At 38.8% G+C, this 25,443-nt stretch overlaps 1 protein-coding gene across 1 annotated transcript in view; it reads left to right on the top strand.

The window, feature by feature from the left end:
- LOC122811307 (aldo-keto reductase family 1 member B1-like) overlaps nucleotides 1-25,443 on the top strand; it is a 356,222-nt gene that overhangs the window by 306,822 nt on the left and 23,957 nt on the right. The window contains exon 11 of the mRNA XM_044083068.1: nucleotides 8,210-8,277. Coding sequence (XP_043939003.1) covers nucleotides 8,210-8,249 — 40 coding nt within the window. The 3' untranslated portion in view covers nucleotides 8,250-8,277. The remainder of the gene's footprint in view (nucleotides 1-8,209; nucleotides 8,278-25,443) is intronic.

Below are 25,443 nucleotides of genomic sequence, written 5' to 3'. Positions count from 1 at the left end.
CTGTGATCATAATGATGACTATGAGACATTACACCATTAATTCTATGTAGTGTGTGTAGAGATGTCTGAGGCAAGGCAATGTGACCCAGACATGTACTGCCCAGCACAGCATTTGATTGGTGCTCCATGCATCATCTTTATTCTGTGCAACACTGCACTGTCCATACATCTGGACTAGATGCCGCAGCTTTACCTGTGCTACTTTGCATTATACATGTCGGCATCTGTGGGGGTGGTGCTGTCTGGCACATGCTTCCTCCTGCTCCACCTCACTGTGTTCCACAGATGATGCCACTGTAGCATTTGTGCCTGCGGGGTGTAGACCTTATCCAAGTGCAGTCATACCCTGGGGACTCCCTACTGAAATGTCATGACTCGCAATGTCATGTCCTGAAATATCAAGGGGTATAACCACCATAACCCGTAACACACAACAGATATTGTATGTAGTTCTGCACATGTATTCTATGCACAGTGCCTGCTCTTATGAAATAGATGTCACTGTTGAAAGACATCTTACTGGAAGAGGCATTATAGCTGATATATGTGTCACACATGAATCATGGGAACTGCTTGGGTGGTGTTCATAGGATCATAAGTTCATTATTAAGTATTAGGCAATCAGTCTGCAGACCATTATAGGCCTAGCCAAAAATCCCTGGGGTGTGGACCTTATCCCAGTGCAGTCGTACCCTGGGGATTCCTTCCAACATCAAGAAGGGCAAGACAGGATATACCAGGGAAGAATCCGTGGCTGCCCATCCATTTTCTATGTTTAACTTGAAGGTTCTTGACATATACTGGAAGTTTATTCCACAGGTATAATATACTGGGATCTAAATCTGACATGCCAGCATGTCTTATTTATCTATTCATGAAGGTTAACTTCCTTTAGCTGGATATTTGAAGTACCATTTTCTCCTGTGAAGGAATAGGAGGTCAAAGAGAGCTGAATCATTCATGGCTTTATAGGCTAGACACAGATCTCAACAAAGGAGTCTGTGAGGGACTGAGAACAGAGAGATGGCTGCCAGTCTGTCCTTATACCTAAGATTTTGAGGCCACTAATCTTTTTTTGTTATGAATTTCTGAGGTTTCTCAAGCTGAGTGCTGTGCTTAGACAAATACATGCCAAAATGTGCATTATGTTCAATAATGGGTCTAATGACCTACGAGTCAAGCAGATTTAAGACTTCTTTGGATCTAGTAGAGATGCCTTTGGAAATTAGATGAGCCAGTTAGAAGGTTTTCTGAACTGCTGTGGAGACATAATGATCAATGATAAGGATTTATCAAAAAGAGCACCTAGATACCTTACGGCAGTATCTGATTGGTGGGATGCATCTTTTATATGGCATCTGAAAAATTTTGTTTACCGAAATGAACCATGCTACATTTTTTCATAGTTAATTTGAGACCTTTGTTCTTGCACCAAGTGGTAACATAGTCTAATTTATGTTGGAGCAACTGAGAGTCAGTGGAACATCAAATAAACACACAATTTACAGTCATCTGCCAGAATTGTTGGTCTGAAAGTCTAAGAAACAGGTGCCAAATAGGTGGGGGCCCAACAATGAGCCCTGTGGTACAGCACTGGTAACATTTTTGTTTTCATAAATAGCACTTGCAACTTCATAACAACATGGGTTCCGTCAGACAACCATTTAGCTTCCCACAACAAAACATAAGGATTTATATTCAGATTTACAAGTCTGTCAGTAATGCCTGCATGGGGAATTGTGTCAAAAATGTTGGCCAGGTCTACAGACGCTGTGTGCACTGCACAACTGCTATCCACTGCTTCCTTTACCTTTTCAAAAAAAATAATGAGGTTAGAGAAGCAGGACTTTCCTTTGGTAAAGTGAATTGATGAGGGTTCAAGGTTAAGAGATTTTCAAAGTCCAGATTAATGAGGTCTGAGATAAAGTGCATGATTGCCCACCACTCTAATGAAGAGGGATAAAGTCCTGACAGCAGCCCAGCAGGCCCAGGTTTGATTATCGGCTTGGTCAACTGAAGGAGCGGCAGGGAGTGATGGGCATGCCCATCCTAGGAGGGAAGGCGGGTGCTCATGGATGACACCTCCTAAGGGAACACATAGTCCAAAGAGAGAAGTTGCCCTCAGACATTGTCAATGTGTGTAAGGACTTGGGAAAAGAGAAATATGGATAGAGCATATTAACCCCCCCATGGAAGCACAGGAAGCCAAGTCCCCAAGATACCCTTAGGATCCACAACTGGCCCCAGCAAATACCAGCTTAGTCTGGGGGGGTGACTGGTATACCAGGCATGGATGTGCAGCACTGGGGCTGGGTCAATATCATGTGATCTGAGGGAACCAAAAAACATTGCTCAATATCTTTATATATGAGGCTAGTGAAACTAATAGACCATAGTTATCAGGATCAATATTTGGGCCAGCCTTGTGTAATGTCATTAACATGATCATTTCCAGGCTTCAGTAATATAACCAGTGGAGAGGCTCAGATTAAAGATCTTAAGGTAGGGGGTTCAGATAAGCCATATTTGGCGGTGATAATTGGGCAACCTGACATATTGTCAGGGCCCATGGATAAAGTGTTCTTAGCTTCTGAGAGGGCTGAGAAAACTTGTTCCATGGTAATTAAAGGGGGTGGCTAAGATGGTGGAATCTGTGAAATAGCTTTGCAGTAAAATTTGCAGTAAATCTCTCAGCTAGGATATTAGCTATTTCCTTCTGGTAACAAGTGTGCAGTATTACTGGGGACTAGCTATGAACATTGTTATATGTTAGTTCTTAACTTCTTGACATAATCAAAAGAAGAGTTGTAGTTATTTTTGGTTTTAGTTGCTATTTTAAGTTCTTCATATTTAGCTTTGATGGTTTCCTGAATTTTTTACTACTTTAAGTGTGCTGTTAAGGTCGATAAAATAAGACTGCTAATAAGCATTAAGCAATTTTTTTCTGTTTATGTTTAATTTATTTATACGGATATTCCACCATAGAGGTTTGTTTTTAAATTTCTCATTATATTTGATATAGATAATGACTGCTTTATCAATCTTTAATAAATCTTAGTATTTGAGTGGGAATAGAAGTCAGAGACATAAGTTATTAGTTTGTTAACTGGATGTGTTATCGATGGGATCCATTGGAGGAGGATGACTGGTAGAAGGCTGAGACTCACATTAGTAAGACCTGTAATGTGGAGACTGAATGGTCAAAAGTTTGAATATATGTATTAATTCTAAAATCACCATTTCTAAGAATATTCTCTTTTTTCTATGGTATGGCGATCTCAGAGTTGTTATATTTGTGTGTGTGTGTGTATATATATGTGTATATATATATATATATATATATATATATATATATATATATATATATATATATGTATGTATATATGTTCATACATTTACTGGACTATTGACCTCAAGGTCTTTATATGCCTAGCCATATGTACCCAATATAATACTAGAGAAACCCAATATAAAGAATCTTGCCTAGACTCCAGATCTTAGTTAGCAATGACTGCCCATATCTAGGATGATCAAATGTGAAATCCCCAGCAAGAATTTATGGTTTCCCATCCAGTCATCCAGGCAACACTTAAACAGGGTCATAGAGGGTTTTGTTTGATGTAAACTGGTATCCTATTCCAGAGGAGTGGCAACCTCTGAGAGACTATGTCTCTCCAGCAGGGCCTATTTATGTCGCAGGCCAGGTTTAAGTTCTGTGGAGCAGGTGACCCTTGTCCCATTTGACTTATGGATATGCAGCATTTCATTAGGTTTGGATCTGAGATTGCCCTGTAGGCCAGGCACAAGTCTCCTCTCAGTAGTCCGTATGCTACTGAGTACAGTGACAGTGACTTCAGTCTGTCAGTGTATGACATGTGCTGCAGACCCTGAATTTTGGTTAGAAACCTCTGAGATCTCTCAAGTTGCTGCAGGTTCCAGAGGGAGCAATGTATTCAATTATTGGCCTGATGAGGGTCAAGTACAGGGGTGTTACGACTTCTTTCTCTCTTGAGGCAATGCCTTTGTTAATAAGGTGTGCAACATAGAATGTCTTTCTTACCACAGTAGATGCATGGTAGTCAAAGTTTAGGCTACAGTCAACTTGTGTTCCCAAGTCTCTCACTACTGAGTTGTTTCTTAGGGTGTTATTATTTTTATGATAGTCTGCAGCAGCGAAATCTTTTTTACCGAAGGGGGCGATACTAATTTTTTAGCATTGAGTTTGAGTCCATGGCTTTGGCACCAGTCATTGGTTTGAGTGGTTATGTATTCTCTTCCTAAATTTTCACTGGCATGGCAGAACATAGCATTTTAGGTACCAACATTTTAAGAAGGAGGTGAATTACAGTGGCATTTATGTAGGTCCTCAAGTAACTGAAGATGGTTTTCTTTTAAAAAGTCACTAAATACAGAAGTACTTGCCACAATTTTTAAAGGAAAATGTCACTAATTTCTAGTCTGCTTTAACAAAGCATATGATACATATGGATATGTGCAAGAAATAGCTATATCTGTGAGGTCTATATCAAGGATATTGGGGCACCTAGTAAGACAGTTAACTATTTGTAAAATAGAGTTTGCATTTATGATGTGATGAAAGTGTTTGGGCATGCTGACCATTGGCAGTTTAGGTCAGCCAGTTTAGTGATAGACAGATGGAACAGTTGAAAGGTGGTGTGTTTAATGGGGATTTCAGCTAATGGATTAAGATAGCTCTCATGCTCAGGCATTGCATACTATGTCACAGTTTATGGAATGACAGCCTTTCCTTTTGATATATCACTGTAACTATGGGCCAGGTGGGGCCCTTTATTGCCAAATATGTGACAAGTGTGCATTCTACCCAGTACTTCAGGGAGATGTATGATGTCATGGAAGCCACACATATGTTGTTGCTCCCTCTTTTGCTCTCCTGGGAAACCAGATATGCTTATTCATAAGAAGAAACACAGTACTGAGGAACTAATTAATTATTCCCAAGTCTAATGCCTGTGATATACCTAGCATATCCTGTGTTGGTCTCTGAAAGGTTCCTGTAGCAAGGATGGTGAGTACTTCTCGTAACTTTATCTTCACAGGGATTTGCAGGCCATGTATTCCTGTAGATTCCACCTGTGGATGTCACATGTCCTCCAAGAACCTTATAATGTACCACTTAACACAAAAGTGATCAACTATCTCTTTGCTGGTCCAATTATGAAATGTAATTATATTTATTTATAGTTTGTTAACTGGATGTGTGAGCTGGTCTTATATCTTTCTTGGACACAGTCATCCATGCTTAAGACTCAGGATACCTAGTCTTCTCACTGTTTCTTGACCTTTCCAAGGCATTCAATACCATTTCACACCAGCTTCTTCTGACCAAACTCTCCAATTTAGGCATATATCCCCCTACCCTAGCCTGGTTTTCTAACTACCTTACAGATGGACAACAAGCAACCAGATGGCACCAGTCCCTCTCCTTTCCTCAGCATCAATACTGGAGTCCCACAAGGGTCCATACTAGGTCCACTGCTCTTCAGCATTTTCATTAATGATTTCCATACCAGCATACCCCATACTAATGTCATCCAATATGCAGATGACTCTACCATCATCTGCATGGCCAAGTCTACTTCAGAACTACTTACACTCACCCAAAATGCCTTCATCTCCACTGAAACCTGGATGCATAATAACCATTTAGCCCTGAATGCTAATAAAACCAAGCTTATGTTGTTCACCCTCCAAAAAACAACACCCCTAACCAAAAATGAATTTACCATCAATTCAGTTAACAGCACTTACCTCAAAGTAGCCCCATATACCAAACTTTTAGGGGTTATCATAGATGAACGTCTAACTTTCAACCAGCATATTAACCCAAACATCAAAAAAAAACATCAGAAACTAGGCATCGTGTACAAGCACAAACACTTCCTCACGTATGCAGCAAGACTATCCCTTGCCTCTTCCTTTCTACTTCCATCCTGGCCCTATGGTGCACCTCTCCTTACTAATATACAGTCCTCTCTTAAATCCCAACTGGATTCATGCTACAATAAAATCACAAAATTTGTACCCAGCGCCAAACACTCCTACCACTGTGTATCACACCAACGTCTAAACTGGCTAGAACTTCCCCAGCATCTAACATACCTGCAACTAACCACAGCTCATAAGCTAATCTATAGGCCTACTAGTTTTCCTGCCCTGTCCTCTCTGTTGACCATGCATCACCCAAATAGACCACTGTGATCAGTCAGTTAGATGCTCCTTAATGTAGCAAAACCTAACCTTTCCGCAGGTCAAATGCGTTACCCATATGCTATAGCAAAACTATGGAATGCCGTCCCTCTTCTATTAGATCTACTAGCAAAGAATGCTTTAAGACTTTGTTGAAACAACACCTGTTCTCCCATAGGCTATGTACATCTACCAGCACTGACTATAAAAAAACAATATTCCTAGCCCTCCTACTTTTCCTCTCCATCTCAATAATGGCTCAGACTCCTCCTACATACATTCAGTGCTTCCAACTTACTAAGTCCAACATATGCCACCCAGCCACACATAATCTACTATATCAGTTACCTACCATACCTTCTATTCATTCTTGATGCCTGTATAGCAATAGCTCTAAGGCTATACCTTACCTTCAGAATCTTTAATCTGCTGCTCACCATCTTTCCCTCTCCACTGCAAAACTACAGTACTGTATTGTTCACACATTCACTATTATCCCATGTCATCAACTGTATTCCTGTTTGGTTCACATACTTACTACTAGTTATACAGATGTTAGATTTTATCTGTTTTATTGTATTACCTATTCTGTGATGTGTACCATCACTGCTTAATTTCTTTATTCTGATTCTGTAGCTTTATCATGTTTGTTTTTGGAGCTTTTCTCCCTGTGCCTCTACTGAAAATGACCTTACCCTGGCCCAGTAGACCTCCCGGTAAACAAATGCAAATAAAATAAAATAAATAAATAAATAAAATTGTGTTTTTCTGGCAAATTAGTGGCAACTTATTAAAGATTGAAGTCAGAAAATAAAGACAGACATTTGGGTTTCTGACTTCATACCCTTCAGAAAATTCATGCTAATGTATAACCTGTTATTCTATCAACTTTCTAAGTTTGTACGAGCAATATTTAAAAATTGTCCTATTTTTGGACCTTTGTCCTACTTTCATTTATGGCTTTGTCCAGATTTCTTGGTCTCAGAGGTTGAGAGGTATGCAAAGAACACTTTAGGTACACTTTTATTGCCACAATCCGCCATGTTGTGCTACGAGGCAGGGGCTAGCAGCATAAAGTATAAAAAGAGAATGCTGAGTAAGCCTGTCATGATACTGAGCATTGTTACCGTCTACAGTGGAGGTATTTTTGGAGTGAACTGACCTTTTCTAGAGTCTTTCATGGTACATGTGTTCCTCCAAAAAGTGCTATAAAACACAGCATTGTTTTTTGCAGAACATTCCAGCCTCATTTGAATATGCACATCCAGTTCTTTGCCATCACACTCTGATTTGCACAGATGGCATGATGTTCTAGCACCCAGCGCACTATCAATGCAACATGTCAGTGAACTGCCACCACCCAGTGCATGTCGCCATTAACCATGCAAATTCCATGCACAGTGTGCAACTTGACTAAGAATCTCAGTCTGTACGTCTCCTGTATAGTAACTATTTTATAGGAGTCTATTTTTACCTATTCTAGCTATAATCCTGGCATGCAAAGAATTTGGTAGCTAGACTTACTGTATAGTTGATATAAGCTATACTTGTTTTAAGCTGCTGATCTGATCTCAGCACCTTAAGTGGCGCAAAACCAGCTTTACACTGTAGGGTGCATGTGAAAAGTAGCAGAGTGGCAACCTCCCAGCGTAGAAAGTTTGTGTGTGTGTGTGTGTGTGTGTGTGTGTGTGTGTGTGTGTGTGTGTGTGTGTGTGTGTGTGTGTGTGTGTGTGTGTGAGAGTGTGTGTGAGTGAGAGTGTGTGTGAGTGAGTGACATGCTGGTAAAATGTAGCACAGAAACAATCCCCCAGAACAACCCCTGTTTCTGGAGAAGTAAGTAATGTGTGGGTAAAATGATTAAGTAAGTGTAATGTACCACAGAAGTACAGACTGGATGGATAAATACAGATCACAACAGAAAACTGTAAACAAAAATGTTTGCTTTTACTGAAATGAAATCCTTTTTTCATTTATTTTGCAGGTTACCATCCCATAAGTTCTATCCATTTAAGGAAGACTGAAATTTCATCATGTCACAAAGAAAGAAAGGTATTGTGAAAAGGAATCAAAACATGGGAATTTCTTTCACCAGAATGGTACATCAGTAAATCATAGTGCATTGTGTGAACATAATAGAGGCACGCCATTTTCATGTACTGTGCGATCAGAGATATGGAATTCAAACCAGATTTGCAGATTAACAGTCTGACTTGTTTAATTACATTATTTATTTATGCATGTATTTGTTAATCTATTTTGCACAGGAAAGTCATTACAAAGGAAGCAGAGTTTGGATATATTATAGATGTAGATATAGATACGTACAGATATAGACATATGAACAAAGGTATGCATCTTTCAAGGCATTATAAAAGTAAAATGCCATTGAAGGTGTAAAATGAAATACTTTCATACCTTGTGTTTTTACATAAATACTTGTACTGAATTTGTAGATTTCTGTGATGTACCCAGCAATGATTGCAGACTCGTCTTCTAACTGTACTGACATTACTTATGGTCTTCAGACCTCCCTAATATAACATACAGAAGTTTTGTATTTAGCATAAGAACTGTTTTATAAAAGTAGGTTTATCCTGCAAAACTACATAATTAATGCTACTAACATTAGAATACAACTTTCCCAGGTTGCTAAGCACCTATCCCATAATGCACCAAGGTGCCATGTCTCTCCAGACCTTCAGTATAACATATTAAAAAGTACGAAAGACGAAAGAGGGAAGAGTTCTAGATCAATAAGCCAGAGGTGGGAGAAGGAAAATGTGTATGTTACAGAGGCTGGACCTCCTGTTACAGATCTATTGCTAAGGTAAATATGTAACTTTCATATCTGATAACAGGAGGTCCACCATCCACTGTAGAAGGATAGAGTTCCATGCATACCTCTCAACCTCTTAGTGCAAGAGATCTGGACAAAGCCTGACATAATAGAGGGGCAAAGGCCCAAAAATAGGGACACATTTTAAATATTGCTCTTATAAACTAAGTTGATAGAATAACAGGAGTTGTGTTAGCTTGCATTTTCTGAAGGATATGAAGTCTGAATTTCAGATGCATGTCATTATTTAATGGCTTTATTTTTTTATCAAAAAACACAATTTTCATGAGGAACAGACCAAAAATATGAGGCAAAAATCTGGACATTCTGTGAAAATCTATACAGTTGAGAGGTATAGTTCCATGTAGATCCTTCCGGCTAACCTCCATATGGGAAAATTCTCTAAATAATACTGGCCTTGAGCATCGTATCCCATTTCTAGTGTCTTGTGAAGGTGTAGAAGACAAACTGAGTGGCTGATACACAAATATTTTCCAGGGCTGCACTGCAGAAAAAAAGGCTATAGATATAGCAAGTGCTGAAGTGTACTCTGCCTTAGGAATTGGCATGACACAACAACCACTTAGCTAAGTTGAGTAGATATTTTCTATCCCAGCATCCTCTTAAAAATGATGCATCTAGCAGGCTGTCTTTGTAAGTAACCCAGGCTTCTCAAAGCTAAACCTTAGTTAGTGGTGCATGTTCATACAATGCGGTAGATGCTTGCCTTAGTTAGACTCTTCTAGAGAAAAAGACAGGCATATATATGAATTGCATAAAGTTAGCCTTTCTAGCCATTTTAGGCATGAAGGAGAGGTTTGTTCACAGACTGATTTTGCATTTATGAATTACCGTGTATAGAAGATTGATTGAGAGTGCATGAGTCTTAGAAATTTTGGTAACAGATGTGACTGCATTTGAAACATTATTTTCCAAGGGCAGCCATTTAATCCATCAAGTCTGGTTTTACTGTAGCTGTAGTCAATGGATAAATGACATTTATAGTATGTTTTAGCAGCACCTGGCACCGTAGTTCCATTAATAACACATTTACCCCTACGGACGTGCAACTTCAGAGTTAATATACTTACAGATGCAGGGGAAAGGGTGCTGGGAGGGGTTTTAGTGTGTTTCTTTGTAGTTTTGATTCCCTGTAATTCAGGCTCACTTGTAATTTTGGAGTGGAACTAGCTGAAGAATTTGTATTTATTTTTTCTAAGCTTGGCAATTTATGGAAGATAACAATTTTATGCTTTTTAGATTGGTGATCTCACGCTGTACTTTCATCCCCCCACACATACACTTTTGGGTGATCTTGGAGAAAGCATATTTAGAGATATTGGGATGGAGTGAATGCAGCTACCTTGTGTGTGCTGGGGGGGCGGGGGGGGGGTAACTTGCCCTCACCACCCCTCACAAAAACAATACTTTGAAGTTTTTTATTATTTCTTTTCAATGCATTGACAATTGATGGTTTGTGCAAGATGTATTTTGCTATTATCACACTTTATAATTGAGGTACTTCATCTTAGCCAAAGCTTCATACTGAGACAGTTTCTCCTGCATAAAATATACATCTCAGGGGAACAAGATTCCATAGGGGAAGGTCTTAGAAGGAAGGTGCCCATTTGGAAAGGTTTGGTTTAACCATGGAGATGACAATAAGGGAGAGTGCACTCCTGCATAGAAGATGGAGATAGCTGTAGGGGGACTTCAACAGATGAATAGTTCAGCCTTGAATCCAATATTCCATATAGGTAGTCTAATGTAGATGGAACAGGAGCTAAGGGGATGTAGTCCACTAGCAGTAGTCCCTATGGAGAAATAATTTCACTTGTATCTTTGTATGCCTCAAGGCTATTTGGCTTCTGGCAAAAAATAAAAAATTATTATCTGAACTGCTGTAGCTGAGAAAGAGAAGAACCTGACAGTTAATGGAACAGAAGAAGCCAAGGTGTGAGATGAGGAAGTGAATATACAGGTGTGGCTTGCCCAGTAGGTGAATCAAAATAGTTCTGCAGGGTCATGATCTCAGTTTTTTATTTCCATCAGGTAATGCAGAAGCAGTGGGAACCAGATTTACCATTGTCAGTGAGGTGCTATGAGAATGATTTTTGCTTTGTATAATTTGGCTTTCTGGATAAGCCTCATCATCAGAGGAAATGGAAGAAAAAGGTATAAAATGGTCAGGGCTCCATTATTAAAGCAAGACATCCCTGCAATGTGCTCTTGTTGAAAGGATTAGATGGAAATAACTGCTACACTTGCGATTTAAATAGATCACAGCAAGGCATGCCCAACATGTGGAAAACATAAATCACAGAAAGGCTGAGGGATCACTCATGGGGCATTGGAAGACAGCAACTCCAGTTTGTCTGCTAGGAAACTGACCTACCCTGGAATATGGTTGGCTACCAGAAAGCATTTGAGCTAATTATCTCATTACAATAATCGCGTGGGCTCTAGGTATAGGAGTATGATAGTGTTCCACCTTGTCTGTTGTACCATAATCACGTGGGCTCTAGGTATAGGAGTATGATAGTGTTCCACCTTGTCTGTTGTACCATAATCACATGGGCTCTAGGTATAGTAGTATGATAGTGTTCCACCTTGTCTGTTGTACCATAATCACATGGGCTCTAGGTATAAGAGTATGATAGTGTTCCACCTTGTCTGTTGTACCATAATCATGTGGGCTCTAGGTATAGTAGTATGATAGTGTTCCACCTTGTCTGTTGTACCATAATCACGTGGGCTCCAGGTATAGGAGTATGATAGTGTTCCACCTTGTCTGTTGTACCATAATCACTTGGGCTCTATGTATAGGAGTATGATAGTGTTCCACCTTGTCTGTTGTACCATAATCACGTGGGCTCTAGGTATAGGAGTATGATAGTGTTCCACCTTGTCTGTTGTACCATAATCATGTGGGCTCTAGGTATAGGAGTATGATAGTGTTCCACGTTGTCTGTTGAAGTTATAAACCACTACTATTTCAGAGGATTCCAGATACCTTGGACCATCTGTCCATTGAAATGTCAACTCCCACCTTATGGGAGATGCATCCAGAGTGACTGACATTAGAATTATGAGTAAGTAAAAGGGATTTGCCAGTGGAAAATATGTTGTCTTCATCTAACACTGAGGGTATTCTATCTAAGATGTAGATATCTTGCTTAGGTTGGATATATAGTCTGAAGTAGACCATTGGACTTTAGCAGTCCATTATAGCACCCTCATGTGGTGTCTAGCAGATGACATCACCTGAATGGTCATCACCTTTAAACATGGGCCCTTCAGGTATAGCTAAGCTGAAACCTTCCCAGAAGCCAAAATGTTTTAAACCTGCATTTATAAGGAAAATATCCCTTCTACAGACAGACATGTATGGCAATGAATTGTTTATGGACTACATCAAATAAATGTGAGCAGCTGAGAAGGGGGGTCAACTGAGACTTCACAAAGTTCACCATGAAACATTCTAATCAAGAATTCTTTGGAGACAGTTAGAACCTGAGCAGATGTAGTAGCTTGGAACAAAAAACATGGACTCTACAAACACCATAAAATTTTAATCACATAAGACTTTAGTTGCAAAGCTTTCAGATCAAAATATTCTTCCTCTGTGCTAAAAGCAATACACATTGCCAATGTCCATTAAATAACATTCTCATAAATTAATCAATTAAACAATTAAAGAGCCCACCAGTCATATAAAACCAATCAAAAAATATACAAAAACGAATTACTTCATTATTACAATTATTACATCTGTAAGACCAGTTTCAAACTTACATTTGCATTGATACCAGGAGTTCTATCAGCACAAAAAGTGATGATCCATTTGTATTCAAACAACTCAAGTTTATTATCTAAATCTCCCCATCTAATATCACCTTTATAACTTTAAAAACAAATAAATGTTCATTCCCATTGTCAAAGGAAAAATATACTTTAAAAATGATCAAAACACGGTAGTTTCAGGTTAAGGCACTTTAATCTTGCAGCAAGGAGACAAAAATGTGCTATTACAGAGTTTGCCTAGCTAGAAACAGGAAATACTTTCATTTTTATACATTCTCTAACTAGTCATGGCCTACCAAGCTGACATAACAGATTACCACCTTTTTCATCATCATCTGTTGACCATCATTCCCATGAATTTCTGCTGATTTATCAATTTTTATGTTAAACTTCCTGAGGAAAACAACATGGCCTTGATTACTACCAGTTAGATACATGTCATGTTACCATTCAAGGTATTATGGCTAATTCAAGCACAATGCTAACAGTTAATTTCTCTAATAATCCTTTGTCTACTTTATCTCTAAGCTACTGCAACTGCACATGTTCTCATGCTTCGAACAGAGCTGATTGTTTAAAATGACTACATTTATAGAATATAGTATTGTTCATTCATTCGTTCCTGACCTAGCAGATAAGCACCTGCTTCTCAAGTACATTTCCAAAAGGCATAAACATGAATATTGCTGTGCTAGCAGTTACTTGGTCAGAGGGCATCTTGCAAGTTTCAGAAAGCATTCTGCAGTTTTCAAAAAGCATCTTTTTCAGTCTGATATGAAACTCAATTTATATATAGCACAGTGCATGTAAAATAGAATGAAAAGCGTATTAAATCTTTTGATTATTAATTGGCATTAAGCATACACACATTAATACATATTTTTCTAACACCCATAATCCAACTAGTGATTCGCTAGAACGATAGTATGACTAGACCTATGCACATCACACTTATGACTAGAGGAATCCCCTACGGAAAGCTTTACTACCAAAGTTTTATGTGATTAAAGTTTTATGGCATTTGCACAGACTGTGATTTTTGTTGCTTGGACTTAGATTTTTACGTGTAGTCTGCTTCACCATAGTGCAGTTCCTTTTCTTGTTTTTTTGGTCATAGGTTCATAGGTTGGTACTAGGCTATCGGCCCTAGGGGCCTATACAAGCCTAGCCATAACAATTCCCTGGCTATTTCTTCCCACACTATTTACTTCCCTGGACCCCTGTCTAGCAGGGAAACTGACGTGATCTCCGGGGTGAATTTCCTTTCTCCCATCCAATCATCAAGGTTCCTTTTGAAGAGGGCCAAAGAGTGTCAAATGTAGTAGCTTGGAACCAGGCATCTAGGTATGGGAATATTTTGTCTCCCTACAGTCTCCAGTATGTTGTTGCCATGGGTGCATATTTGGTGAACATCATGAGGTTTGAGAAGAGGCTAAATTGAATAATACAGAACAAATAATGCCTGGTTGATACACAAAAACCTGGGAAACTCCTGGACTCCTTGATGGTTTTAGTATGCAAGTAGTGTCTTGGAGATTGCAATAGCACATCCAGTCTCCAACTAGTAGGCGAGAAAGAATTGACTTCACTCTGATCAGGAAGATGTCTTGGGGAATGAAGATGTCTAGGTCCAACACTGGCCTGCAATCCCTTGTATTTTGGTTACCAAAACATATTTGGAATAATGTCCTAACTTACTATAGTCTGCTGGCATTCTTGGATGTCTCTTTTGATAGAATTTTAGATATCTCCTGTTTTGTGGATCTCTTCTTACTGGGTAGGATACAAAGACAAGGATAGGGATTTTGATGCCATTTGTTTTTGGAAGGAAATATTGTATCTTCTGGATATCAGTTTCTCTAACCACTTGTCTCTGGTGAAGAATTTCCAGGCAGACAATGGAGGAACAGATGGGTCCTAAGTACCACCAGATTGGTACAGTCAGGTAAAGCCTTAGAAGTGCTTCCCTCCATTCAGGGATGAAGCATGGTCTTTGATTTTGCCAAAGACCAAGGTTTTGGGCCTGCAGTCTTGCTAAAAGTTGCCTTGAGAAATGGTCTTTGATCCAGCTACCTGATGCTGGTGCTTGGTGATGTACCTAAACCACATTTAGCGCTTCCTCGTCTGTATCCTAGAAAAGAGGTACTGAGGCAACTGAAATCTAATGCACACAATTTTGGGAATCTCACCATCCTTTTACATGCTTTCAGAGTGCTGTGTTATTTGTGGATCCCATATTGCAGACCTGGGAAGAGAGAGAAACAGAAAGAAATAGAGATAGAGATCCATAAAAGTTGCCTTAGTGTTCTCGGAGAAGTCTGGTAAGCAGAGCCATGCATATAGAAGTGTCAGATGGGGAGACCCTTGCAGTCCAATAAATGATGTTATAAAAATGTTTATCACAAGATTCATCATGTTTCAGGCAGCCAAGCACTGAGAATATAACTTATCTTTAAAAGGCCTATCCTGCAACCCTTAAATGGTATGATGCATACTATCAACTATATAGCATTGAAAATTCATTGTATGCATTACATACTTTAATGCCTGCATAGCAAAGGTGATAGCTGCATAAACTGACTTTTGTAGCTCATCAGTCACTGTTTATAGTATGTCTGGTAGACAGCCAGGCTGTGTGGAAATGAAGCCTTTCTAAAGGCCACTGCTGAAATAAGATGTCCAGCTTGTGAGACTTGGATAAAAAAATGTCTGCTCTCTGGAAAACTATAGAATATAGTCAGCCTTTTGGAGGGGTCAAGTCCACTGTGTCAGGTCTTCCTATTAGTGGCTTTGGTGGCACTTCTTATGATTTCTGACAAAGAAGGTACTACTCAGGACATGTTATTGAGTAGATCCCCGGACCTCCTGGAGCCTTCTCTGTAAAGAAGATGTAGGATCAGTCTCTTACGGATGTATCAGATCCTAATATTCTCCATACCTGGAGTCATCTTGGGGAATGCAGGAGAGGAGCAGCCCTGTTTACCATCAGCACTTTATAGAGGGATGTAAATGTTGAGTTTGTATGCCTATTCTTATACTGGGCATTTCTGTGTCATTTTGTGGGAGTTGAGATTGAAGAGTATGAAGTGAATAGACCTGTTTGTAGAATATGTCAATGTAGGAGGCTGTACAGTACCTGTGACCCCTCTGCCCTGATGGTGGTCAACAGGATGGAAAGCTGAGGCCTTAAAAGCAAACTGTTCTGTCATTAGAGATACTAATACTGGGGGTGAAATATAAAGCACTGTGGGAAACCAGAGTACAAATATTGCTTGTATCATTGCCAAAAATAGCATCAACACAAAAATACTTGGTGCTAGGACACCAGGGGCTGGTAAGTCATAATCAATATTGACATTAAAAGGATTGTGGTAGACACAGGCAACAAGAGTCCAGTGCCTCAAACTGCTATTAAGGGCATCATGAGCATGTACTTTGTGATGTTATGATATAGTGCCATTTGTGCCAGGGAGAGTAGGGCAGTACATTTGTACATGTGCTAGCATAACTAGCTGGAATTCTGTAAATATTTTATGTTATTTGACTGTCACACTGATTTGTACAGATGTTTGAGTTAAAAATATATTTGTAAATTTACTTGTGTTAAAAATGCATAAAAAGTAGGCCCTGCTAGACAGAAATAATGTATGCATGTATATTAGGTTGTATTGCTGTAATTGATCAAATGTGTAAGTTTATCAGAGAACCCTAGAAGGGTGGAAAGTTTGAAATTGTGTTATAACTTTCAGATGCTGACACAGATCTTAGCAAAGCTCTGTGTGTATATTGTACCAGAGTCAGGTGACCAGAGGTGATGTCATCCTCTAACCAGCATCTGGTTTCTTTGGAAATTTCGCAGCAGCCCTTTGGAACCTGACAGGAAAGATTTCTGACAGGATATATCTCACATTCAGCACACATCAGCTTGCCTTGCTTTTGTAAGTAGTCAGAGAACAGTAATTCTTTAGTCAGTCAGGGACATTTAGTGAGAATAATTTAGTATTGTTTTCTGCATCTGTGAGAAACTATCCAACTGTGTTATTGTTATATCTCTCTGGTTGAAACTCTGTTGTTTATTGTATTTGGTATTCTCCTGTTTTCTGTTTTATTATTTATCATTAAGTATTTTAATACCTTTCATTGTGGATGGTCCTTTAAAGATTACTTTTAACATCTTGAGAGTACGTATGCTTGTTTTAGTGAGACTGTGGCTCCTCGTGAAAGGCTTGCTGCTTTGGTCATACCCTACCATTTGTATTAGTATTAATTTTACACAGTATAATTGGGTACCCTTTGTAAGAGCCTTGGGTAGCTGGCTGGTGGCAGCATGATTAGCTGAGAGTCTGGGCAGAAAGGGGCATAGCTAGTAAATCTGTGCCAGCTTCTCCCAGGTGTGTATGTGTGTGTGAAACTTAAATATCAAATTGTGTGCGTCGGCTACTGGGAACAGCGACACAGAGCTCCAAAGAGATCAATGTGGACTTTTGTGTGGGTCTGGAGAAAGAAAGAGAGTCTACCCCCATGTCTGGAGAGTGTTCCCTGTGTGCTATTAAGAGAAATTGTGTTTGGTGCAGGGAGCTGCATCTGAAAATGCCATGTGAATCCATCTTTGCTGTTAGTGACTGCCCCTCACTGGAGTCAGTGGTGAGGATTGAGTCTCCTTGATTAGTGGCCCAGCATAAGGACCCATCACATACTTCTCTGATGTAAAAGTCAATACCAAAGGGCTCTGGCTGACTAGGTTTGAAGATGACTTCAGGTTAGGAACAGTCACTGAATCCCCAAATTACTTAGCCATCCTGCAGGAAGGCCTGTCCCAAAAAGCAACTGGTGTTAAAAATCATAGACTGAATCTAAATGCCAAAAATGCATAATGTTATCCTTTTGGGAAGTCCTCTACCCTTAGGAACTACCACATTTACAATACACCCCTAAGAGGTGATCCAGTTGTTTGGCATTTGGGAACTTATGTGGACAATGACCTAACTTTCAAGCAATATGTGCCCACATTCATAAGAAAGTCCTTCTATATTGCATGTCTTATAAACAAAGGGATTGTGTCTAGATCATGAGATGTTCTTTTCCCCCTTTACTTAGCACAGTCTAATACCCCTTTGGCATGTGTCTGTCAAGACACATGCAAGCAAATGAATGCCCAGAGAGAAACCTTATGTAGAACAGAGCATGTATGTAACTTTGTGAAGCACTTCCAGATGTGGGCACATGCATATAAATAGTGAGCACGTGTAGGCAGCAGTGCCATTCTGAGACAACAGCCAGAGTGTTAACATGTATGAGTGTAGTAGTAAGTCTGTTTATAGGTTGATTTAAGTTTAAGCTACTAAGCCTCATTTCTGATGTCTGTGTGTAATAAAGCTGCTTGAACTGAACCCACAACTGTTCATCTTATTCCGACCAGCCAAGCGACATGGTGTCAGAACCAGGACAGAGGTGACGGTGAAGGTATATTGAGCAGGATGGATGATAACAGTGCTCAAGTGATCAAAAAGAGTCAGAAACAAACTTAAGGTAACCAAAAGTTGCACGGATTATTTATTTTGCAAAGAAAATGAAACAGAGCATTTGTAAGGCACAAAATGCATTGTTAATTAAAAGTAGCACAAAACATATTAATCAAGTGAAAGGCACAAAATGCATTATTAGTTAAATGAAATGTTTAAAACCATGAAATCTGATAAAAGTATCAGAAATATTCATATAGGGTTCAGAATTACATTTGGTTTGCATAGAGAGCATGTTTAAAATAAAACGAGCACAAGAAAAGTATAATGAACATGATAAGAGGTCAGATGTCCATAATGAGTACAATAAAAGGGCAAAATAAGCTTAAAGAGCAAGGCACCTGTATGTTTTTTAGGAAAGGACCGTGTTTTGGGCATAAACTATTTTCCATTGAACGAAGCCATTCATAGCATAATTAGAGTTGTTCAAAGTATCTCAGAATGTGTAAAGTGTTTGCAGAGTGTGTGCTTTCTTACGGTATAATTATTTCAAAGAGTTTGCTGTGTGTAGAGTACAGTTATATTGCAAAGTGCAGTCAAAGTACAGACATTTCAAAAAAGTTTCTTGTGCTGTGTGCATTTATTCTCAGAGTGCCGCCATTTCAAAGTCTTTTTTATACTATACAGAATTATTTCGCAAAGTACAGCCATTTTGAAAGGTTCTTGTGCTATGTAGAGCTTATTTGGAAAGTGCATTCATTTCAAAGTGTTTCTTACTCTGAGCTTCTTCTGCTATGTACAGTTTATTAGTAAAGGACAGTCATGTCAAAGTATTTCTTACACTGATAAGGAGTGATTTTGCAAAGTACAGTAATTTTTAAGTATTCTTGTGCTACGGATGCTTATTTAGCAAAGTGCAGTTATTTCAAAGAGTCTGTTGTGCTACTGAGCATAATTACAAGTTCTGGCATAAAGTTCTGACGTGTGTGCGCGCGCGTGTGTGTGGGTGTTTGCGCACGTGTGTGTGTGTGTGTGTGTGTGTGTGTGTGTGTGTGTGTGTGTGTGTGCACTATTTTTTTGGCCTTCTCTATCAAAGGACATTGATAAAGTACTTTGTTCTTGTTCAGTATGCAACAGTACTAAACTGCATTTGCAAAAATTGCCACTTCAGCTAAGCCAGATTCCTAAACTACCTTAGTCAACAGTAGTCTTGAGTGGAACACTCAGCATTACTTAGTCTTGGTAGACTCTTATTTGAACTAGTTTGATATTGATTTACTACCTAACCTAACATCCAGTGCTGTTATTACTAAGATGAAATGTCATTTTTCAGTCTGTAGTAGTCCACACAAAGTTATTTCTGCCAATGGTACCCAGTATACCAGTCAGTTGTTTCAGAAATTTGCAAAAGAGTGGACTTTATACATGTTACTAGTAGTACGGAATACTCACAGTCAAATGACCTTGCTGAATGTGCGGTACAGAGTGCAAAGAAATTACTGGCGAGGTCAAAGCGTGACAATACCGATATCTCCTTTTATTTACTTAATCTCAGAATCATACCCCATGACAACCTACTTGGCTCACCTGCTCAGCGACTTCTACTTAGGCAAACCAGAAAAACCTTGCCTATCAGTTCTAGCTTGTTGGTGCCTAATGCTAAAAACAAGAAAGCAATCAAATGATGTCCTCATATAGGTTCATAGGTTAATACTAAGCTAATTGTCCTTGCGAGCCATTTTAAGCTTAGCCAATTATCCCTTGTGAGACTCAAACCCTGCACCTTGTGTTTGTAAGGCAAACATCTTAACCATTAGGCCACCCTCCCTCCCTATTTCAAACAAATGCTCATATCTCTGGAACAATAGGGATTATGAAAGAAGTATAAATGGCAAAGTCTTCAGCCCAAACTATTTTTATAGTAGTAGTATTCTTTAGATTCTAGGTCTTAAACTGAATGTTATAAGTCACAGTAAACCCAGTAACTATTACATTTATAATATTTTGTAAACAACTTAAAATATCTCAGCAACCACTCAAGTTACACACATACCAGCAGCATTTTATTCATCTGTCTGAGAGCTTTCATAAGAGGCTAAGGAGTTCTGTCTGTGTTGCTTGGTTGTTGAGATATTTAGAAAAATGTGAACATTATATCTCTATAAATTAATGTCATAAAAACATCAATTAATATCTATTTACCTGCACTACACGGAGGTCAAATATTAATGCAGTTGAGTTTGCTATTGTGTAAGCTTTAAGATAAAATCTTTTAAAACCTTGTACATAGCATGGTGTTGGAAGTATTGATGCAAATATGAACAAGCTATATTTGATGCCTAGAGGCTTCAGTAGGCATTAAATGCAGATGTACCTGGAGGCATCACTCTGCTGTAATGAGTTAAGAAGCATTCCTTTCAGAAGCCCAGCTATGATAAAGTGAGCAGATTTCTTTGTCCGTTAAAAGAAGGAGAAACCGTGAGGATGCAAATGACAAAAGGCTTTGATCAAATTAGTCAAGTGAGTGGCACATGTGCCAAGCCGAAATCCTACTTGGTGGAATCTGAGGGCATAGAATACAGGAGAAACCACAGGTGTCTTCTTCCTGTGTTAGAAATTATATTGCAGCATTGTACCTGAGATACAGACTCTAAATCTCAGAGCAACCCTGACAATGTTCATACTGAAGAACATGTCTCAGTATCCATTCCCATTCCTGATGATGTCTCAGATGTCGCCAGAGTTGAACATTCCTTGAAGACGGTCCCCATTGCTAGATCCAGTTCTGACTTTTATGTTACATGATCAAGTAGTGTTTCTAGACCTAGTGTAAAATACGCAGCAACCTGAACATGATTGTTTTGTGTGTGTCTAATTTTGTATGATTGCATGTCACAGAATTAGTTCTGTATAATTGCATGTCAGAAGATCATTTCTGTGTAATTGCATTTCATTGAATACTGTCAATTGGTATGTGATCTATTTCTCAAAGAGGAAAGACGTAGAACAGAGCATGTGCATGTAACTGTAAGAAGCATTTCCAGATAGAGGCACGTGCATATAAATAGTGAGCACGTGCAGGCAGCAGTGCCATTTTGAGACAACAGCCAGAGTGTTAACATGTACGAGTGTAGTAGTAAGTCTGTTTATAAGTTTATTTAAGTTTAAGATAAAAAGCCTCATTCCTGATGTTTTTGTGTGTAATAAAGCTGCTTAAACTGAACCCACAACTGTTCATCTCTTTTATCCTAATTAGATGAGTGACACCTTACTAAAAGGCTAGGGTCTATATCAACTGAGCGAAAACCCCTTTACACGAATACCTAAACATCGAACCCTATACCTCGAACCGCGAAAATCCCAAATACACTAAACCACGAAAAATAAAATAAACTATCATAGTCGGCCAACCCCACCACCTGCTTAGTACCTACCCAAACAAAATAAATAAGCCACATACATACACTAACCAAACCCTACAGACATACACCCAAACAAAATAAATAACACACATACATACACTTAAAAAAAACCTACATCTAACACTACACTAAATCTTACATATATTACCTATCTATGCACTTACCTTAACCCATATCCCAACCCTAAAGTCCTGTCTATCGCACACTTACCTTACAGAGCTATACCGCAGACGGGCCAACCAAAACAAATCGACATTTTGGAATTTGCGGTTTTGGACGTTCGAGGTTTACATACTTCACGCAATGTGGTTCGACGTATTCGTACAAAGGGGTTTTCGCTCAACTGATATAGATTCAAAGGCTACAAGGCCTAAACAAATTTTCCAACATGGACTGACTCAAAGCCTTGCCACTATATACTCTATGTCTAGCATACATGATCCCTCCAACCCAGTACTCATGGACCTACTGTACATCAGCAAGTCCAATGACATCAGAAATACTCAGTCTAGGGTGTAAACCTCTTCTGCAACCTCAACAAAATGGTTTGGAGGCGCAGGAAATTTTCTCAGAGGGTGCCATTGCTCTGTAACAAACTTCCTATTCATGTAAAACAAAGCTCATCCCTGTTCATATTCAAGCACAACTTGGATCTAGAGATGAGCTGTAGAAAATTTAGCCCAGAACTGCCCCCTGTGCTAATAATGGCAGAGGCATTGCTTTTGTCTTATGCATAGTTCCCATCAAATTATCTATGGTATGATCTCAGTTATTCTCACTAGGGTTAATATATAATTATTGACCATGAGATGGGTAAGGCCAATCTAACACCAGATGAGATAGGTTAATTCAAGTACCAAAAGGAAAACTGGCTAGGCATAAAATGGCCCACAAGGGCAACTAGCCTAAGACTTACTTATGAACCTATGAGTCTCAAGGGAAAGGAAATCAACTGCATTTAAATCAGAGGAACACTAATTGCAGAAGTCACAAAGTCATGCTATATCGAATTGAGATGGATAGTTCTATATGGCATCAGTATCAGCCCTGACATCAACATCAGTGCTACTGGTCAAAGGACTAGCATCCTCAGTGCGGGATCCAGCTGGAAGTACCAGTAACTGGACAGGTGAAGATGGAAATAGAATAGCAGGAAAAAACACCTGGCCTGAGGCTTTAACATTGCCTCTGCCAGCTTGTCATAATTCACAGATGAGAAGGCAGAAGAGAGGGCAGATTTAGGCACATCTTGCCTTGATTTCTTAAGAGTACTGAGAAGTGCTCCTGTCCTATTATAATATCAACAGAGGAGTTATTTTAACAGTATCATACTGTTAAAAACTTGAAATGAAATATTTTGAACAAGTTCATCCATTTTTATAATAATCTACCAGGAGAAAGAGGAAAAATTTTCCTTGTTTTGAGATGGGATAAAAAGCTCAGTGGTTAGAACTGTTGAGTGAATGCAGAGGTAGAAGATCCAAAACATTTAACAGAATCTCTAAATAATTACACAAGGTGACTAATAACCAAAATAAAAACTAGTAATATCACCACAACGCCCACAACTCAATGGAAAATCTGGTTTATTAATACTTAAAATCAAGACTTAAGCACTTTCACCTGCAATTACACAGGCATCTTCAGAGTCAATGTTAAAATAACATTAAGTCCCTTATATACAGAAGCTTTCAATAAGGTAACTGACTTAATTCATTAGAAATCCGCACCTTCCTTAAAGAAACCATATCAAAATATAAACAATCTTTCCGACATAAACAACACAAGCACTTGGCAGTCCAATAACAGGCAAAAGAAAAAACAAAATAAACTTAAAAAAACTCCAAAACACTTTTAATATACAAAACAAATAAAAGTGGTGTAGCACTTTCGTCAGTACATTGACATCTTCAGAACCACAAAACAAAGTAAAAGCCAGTTTAAATACTTTTCAAGTAAGTAAACCCCACCCCCAATGATGAAGCAGTCAGTGTGTAACAGACCAACCTCTAAAAAAAGTAACATGCACAACTAAGTGCTGGTTAAGAACAGCAGTATAAAAAAACATTTAAAGCACTGGAATGCCAGTAAAAAAACATATACAAATTTGTTAAAAAATTTCAAACCATATTGTGCCTTCTTTTAAGTTCACTGGTAATGGAAACACTTTCATTCAAGCCTGGGGAATTGGTGGCATTGAATCTTAGTTGCCACACCATTATCCTGTGCATCACTAAATTTTTTCCAGTCACCACAAAAAGGACCATTATGTACCTGCTCCAGCACTAGAAACTTAAACTTGTCAAAACCATCAAAAACCATAGAGTGGCGTGCCAGTGCACTTTTGTTGTCAGGTTTCTGTATGCTGTATGTGTGTTGGTAAAGTGCACAGTTTAACCCCTTAATCATCTTGTCAACATAAAAGGCCTGGCAGGACTGACAGATGGCAAGTTACACCAGCCTCTCGGAGAAACAAATTTACCCCCACAAAGCCATTTTTGGCCACACTGTGCAACCGTCCACTATAATTGTCTTCAATAAATCTACACTGTTTGCATCTTCCACATTTTAGAGTGACCAGCCAAGTACCCCCATTCACCTGTGGTTTCATCTCCAACAAATCTTTGATGTTTCTTCTTTTATATGCAAAACTTGGCATAGACTCTCCAAGTAGATATAGTATTTTGATCACAGTTAAACAAAAAACAGTTTTTTGTAATAATGTTTTGAATACCCTTTACATCAAGAGTGTAATACAAAATCATATTGTTACTAAAATTGGTTGTTTTAACAATATTGTTGTCATTGCACAACCCTTGTTTAATAATATGGCCGTACTTGTCTACCCTTTCAGCTTTGACCCCTTCAAGAGTACTTTCCAAAAGATTTTTGGGAAAGCCCCTCTCAAGAAACATGTTCCTTATTGTTTCCAAATTCCCTCGTACACCAGCCATCAGTAGATGTAAGCCTAGAGGCTCATATAAACTGGCTTTTTATGATATCTCTCTTTTGATGGCTGGGATGACAACTAGAATAAAACAAGGAGTTGCAATAAGTAGGTTTTCATTACAGGCGAGTCTCCAGTCCTGCATCCTGTGACCACAGAATTTTTATGTCTAAAAAATTTATCTCATGGTAGCCTACATGATGTGTAAATTTTAGAAAATCAGTGCTAGCATCCAATAGGGTAAAACATTCTTCTAACTGTACAATGTCCCCTTGCCAAACCAACAGTAAATCATCCAAATATCTAAAATATCCCTTTCAGAACTTAAAAAAGGGAATGTTAAACAAGATAGATAGTTCCCATTTTAATAGAACCCATTGGCAAATACGGGGGCACAAGCGGCCCCCATAGCAACACCTGTGACTTGCTTGTAGTATTCACTATCAAATCTGATAAAATTGTTGCTCAGAATAATCTCCATAAACTCACTAATAGGAGTAGAGTCAGTTTCAGAAAGGTTGCTGTAAGATTTAACCACATCAATAAACCAAACCAAGCCCTCTTCATGTGGTATATAAGAAAAAAGTTTTTTTAACATCACAAGTAACAAGCACAGTGTCTGAGTCAAAGCAAACATCTCTAAGTTTGTCCAACAAGTCCCAGGGATCTTTAAGTATGTGCCTGAACCCAGAAAATAAGTTATTTAACTTGTTGTCAATACATTTTGCCATGGGTTCTATCATG

The sequence above is a fragment of the Protopterus annectens genome, chromosome 9.part0 (genome assembly GCF_019279795.1).
Source record: "Protopterus annectens isolate FY-2018-M chromosome 9.part0, PAN1.0, whole genome shotgun sequence".
NCBI lineage: Eukaryota > Metazoa > Chordata > Ceratodontiformes > Protopteridae > Protopterus > Protopterus annectens.
The sequence above is the reverse complement of the archived record's forward strand: the minus strand, read 5'-3'. Positions and strand labels throughout refer to the sequence as shown.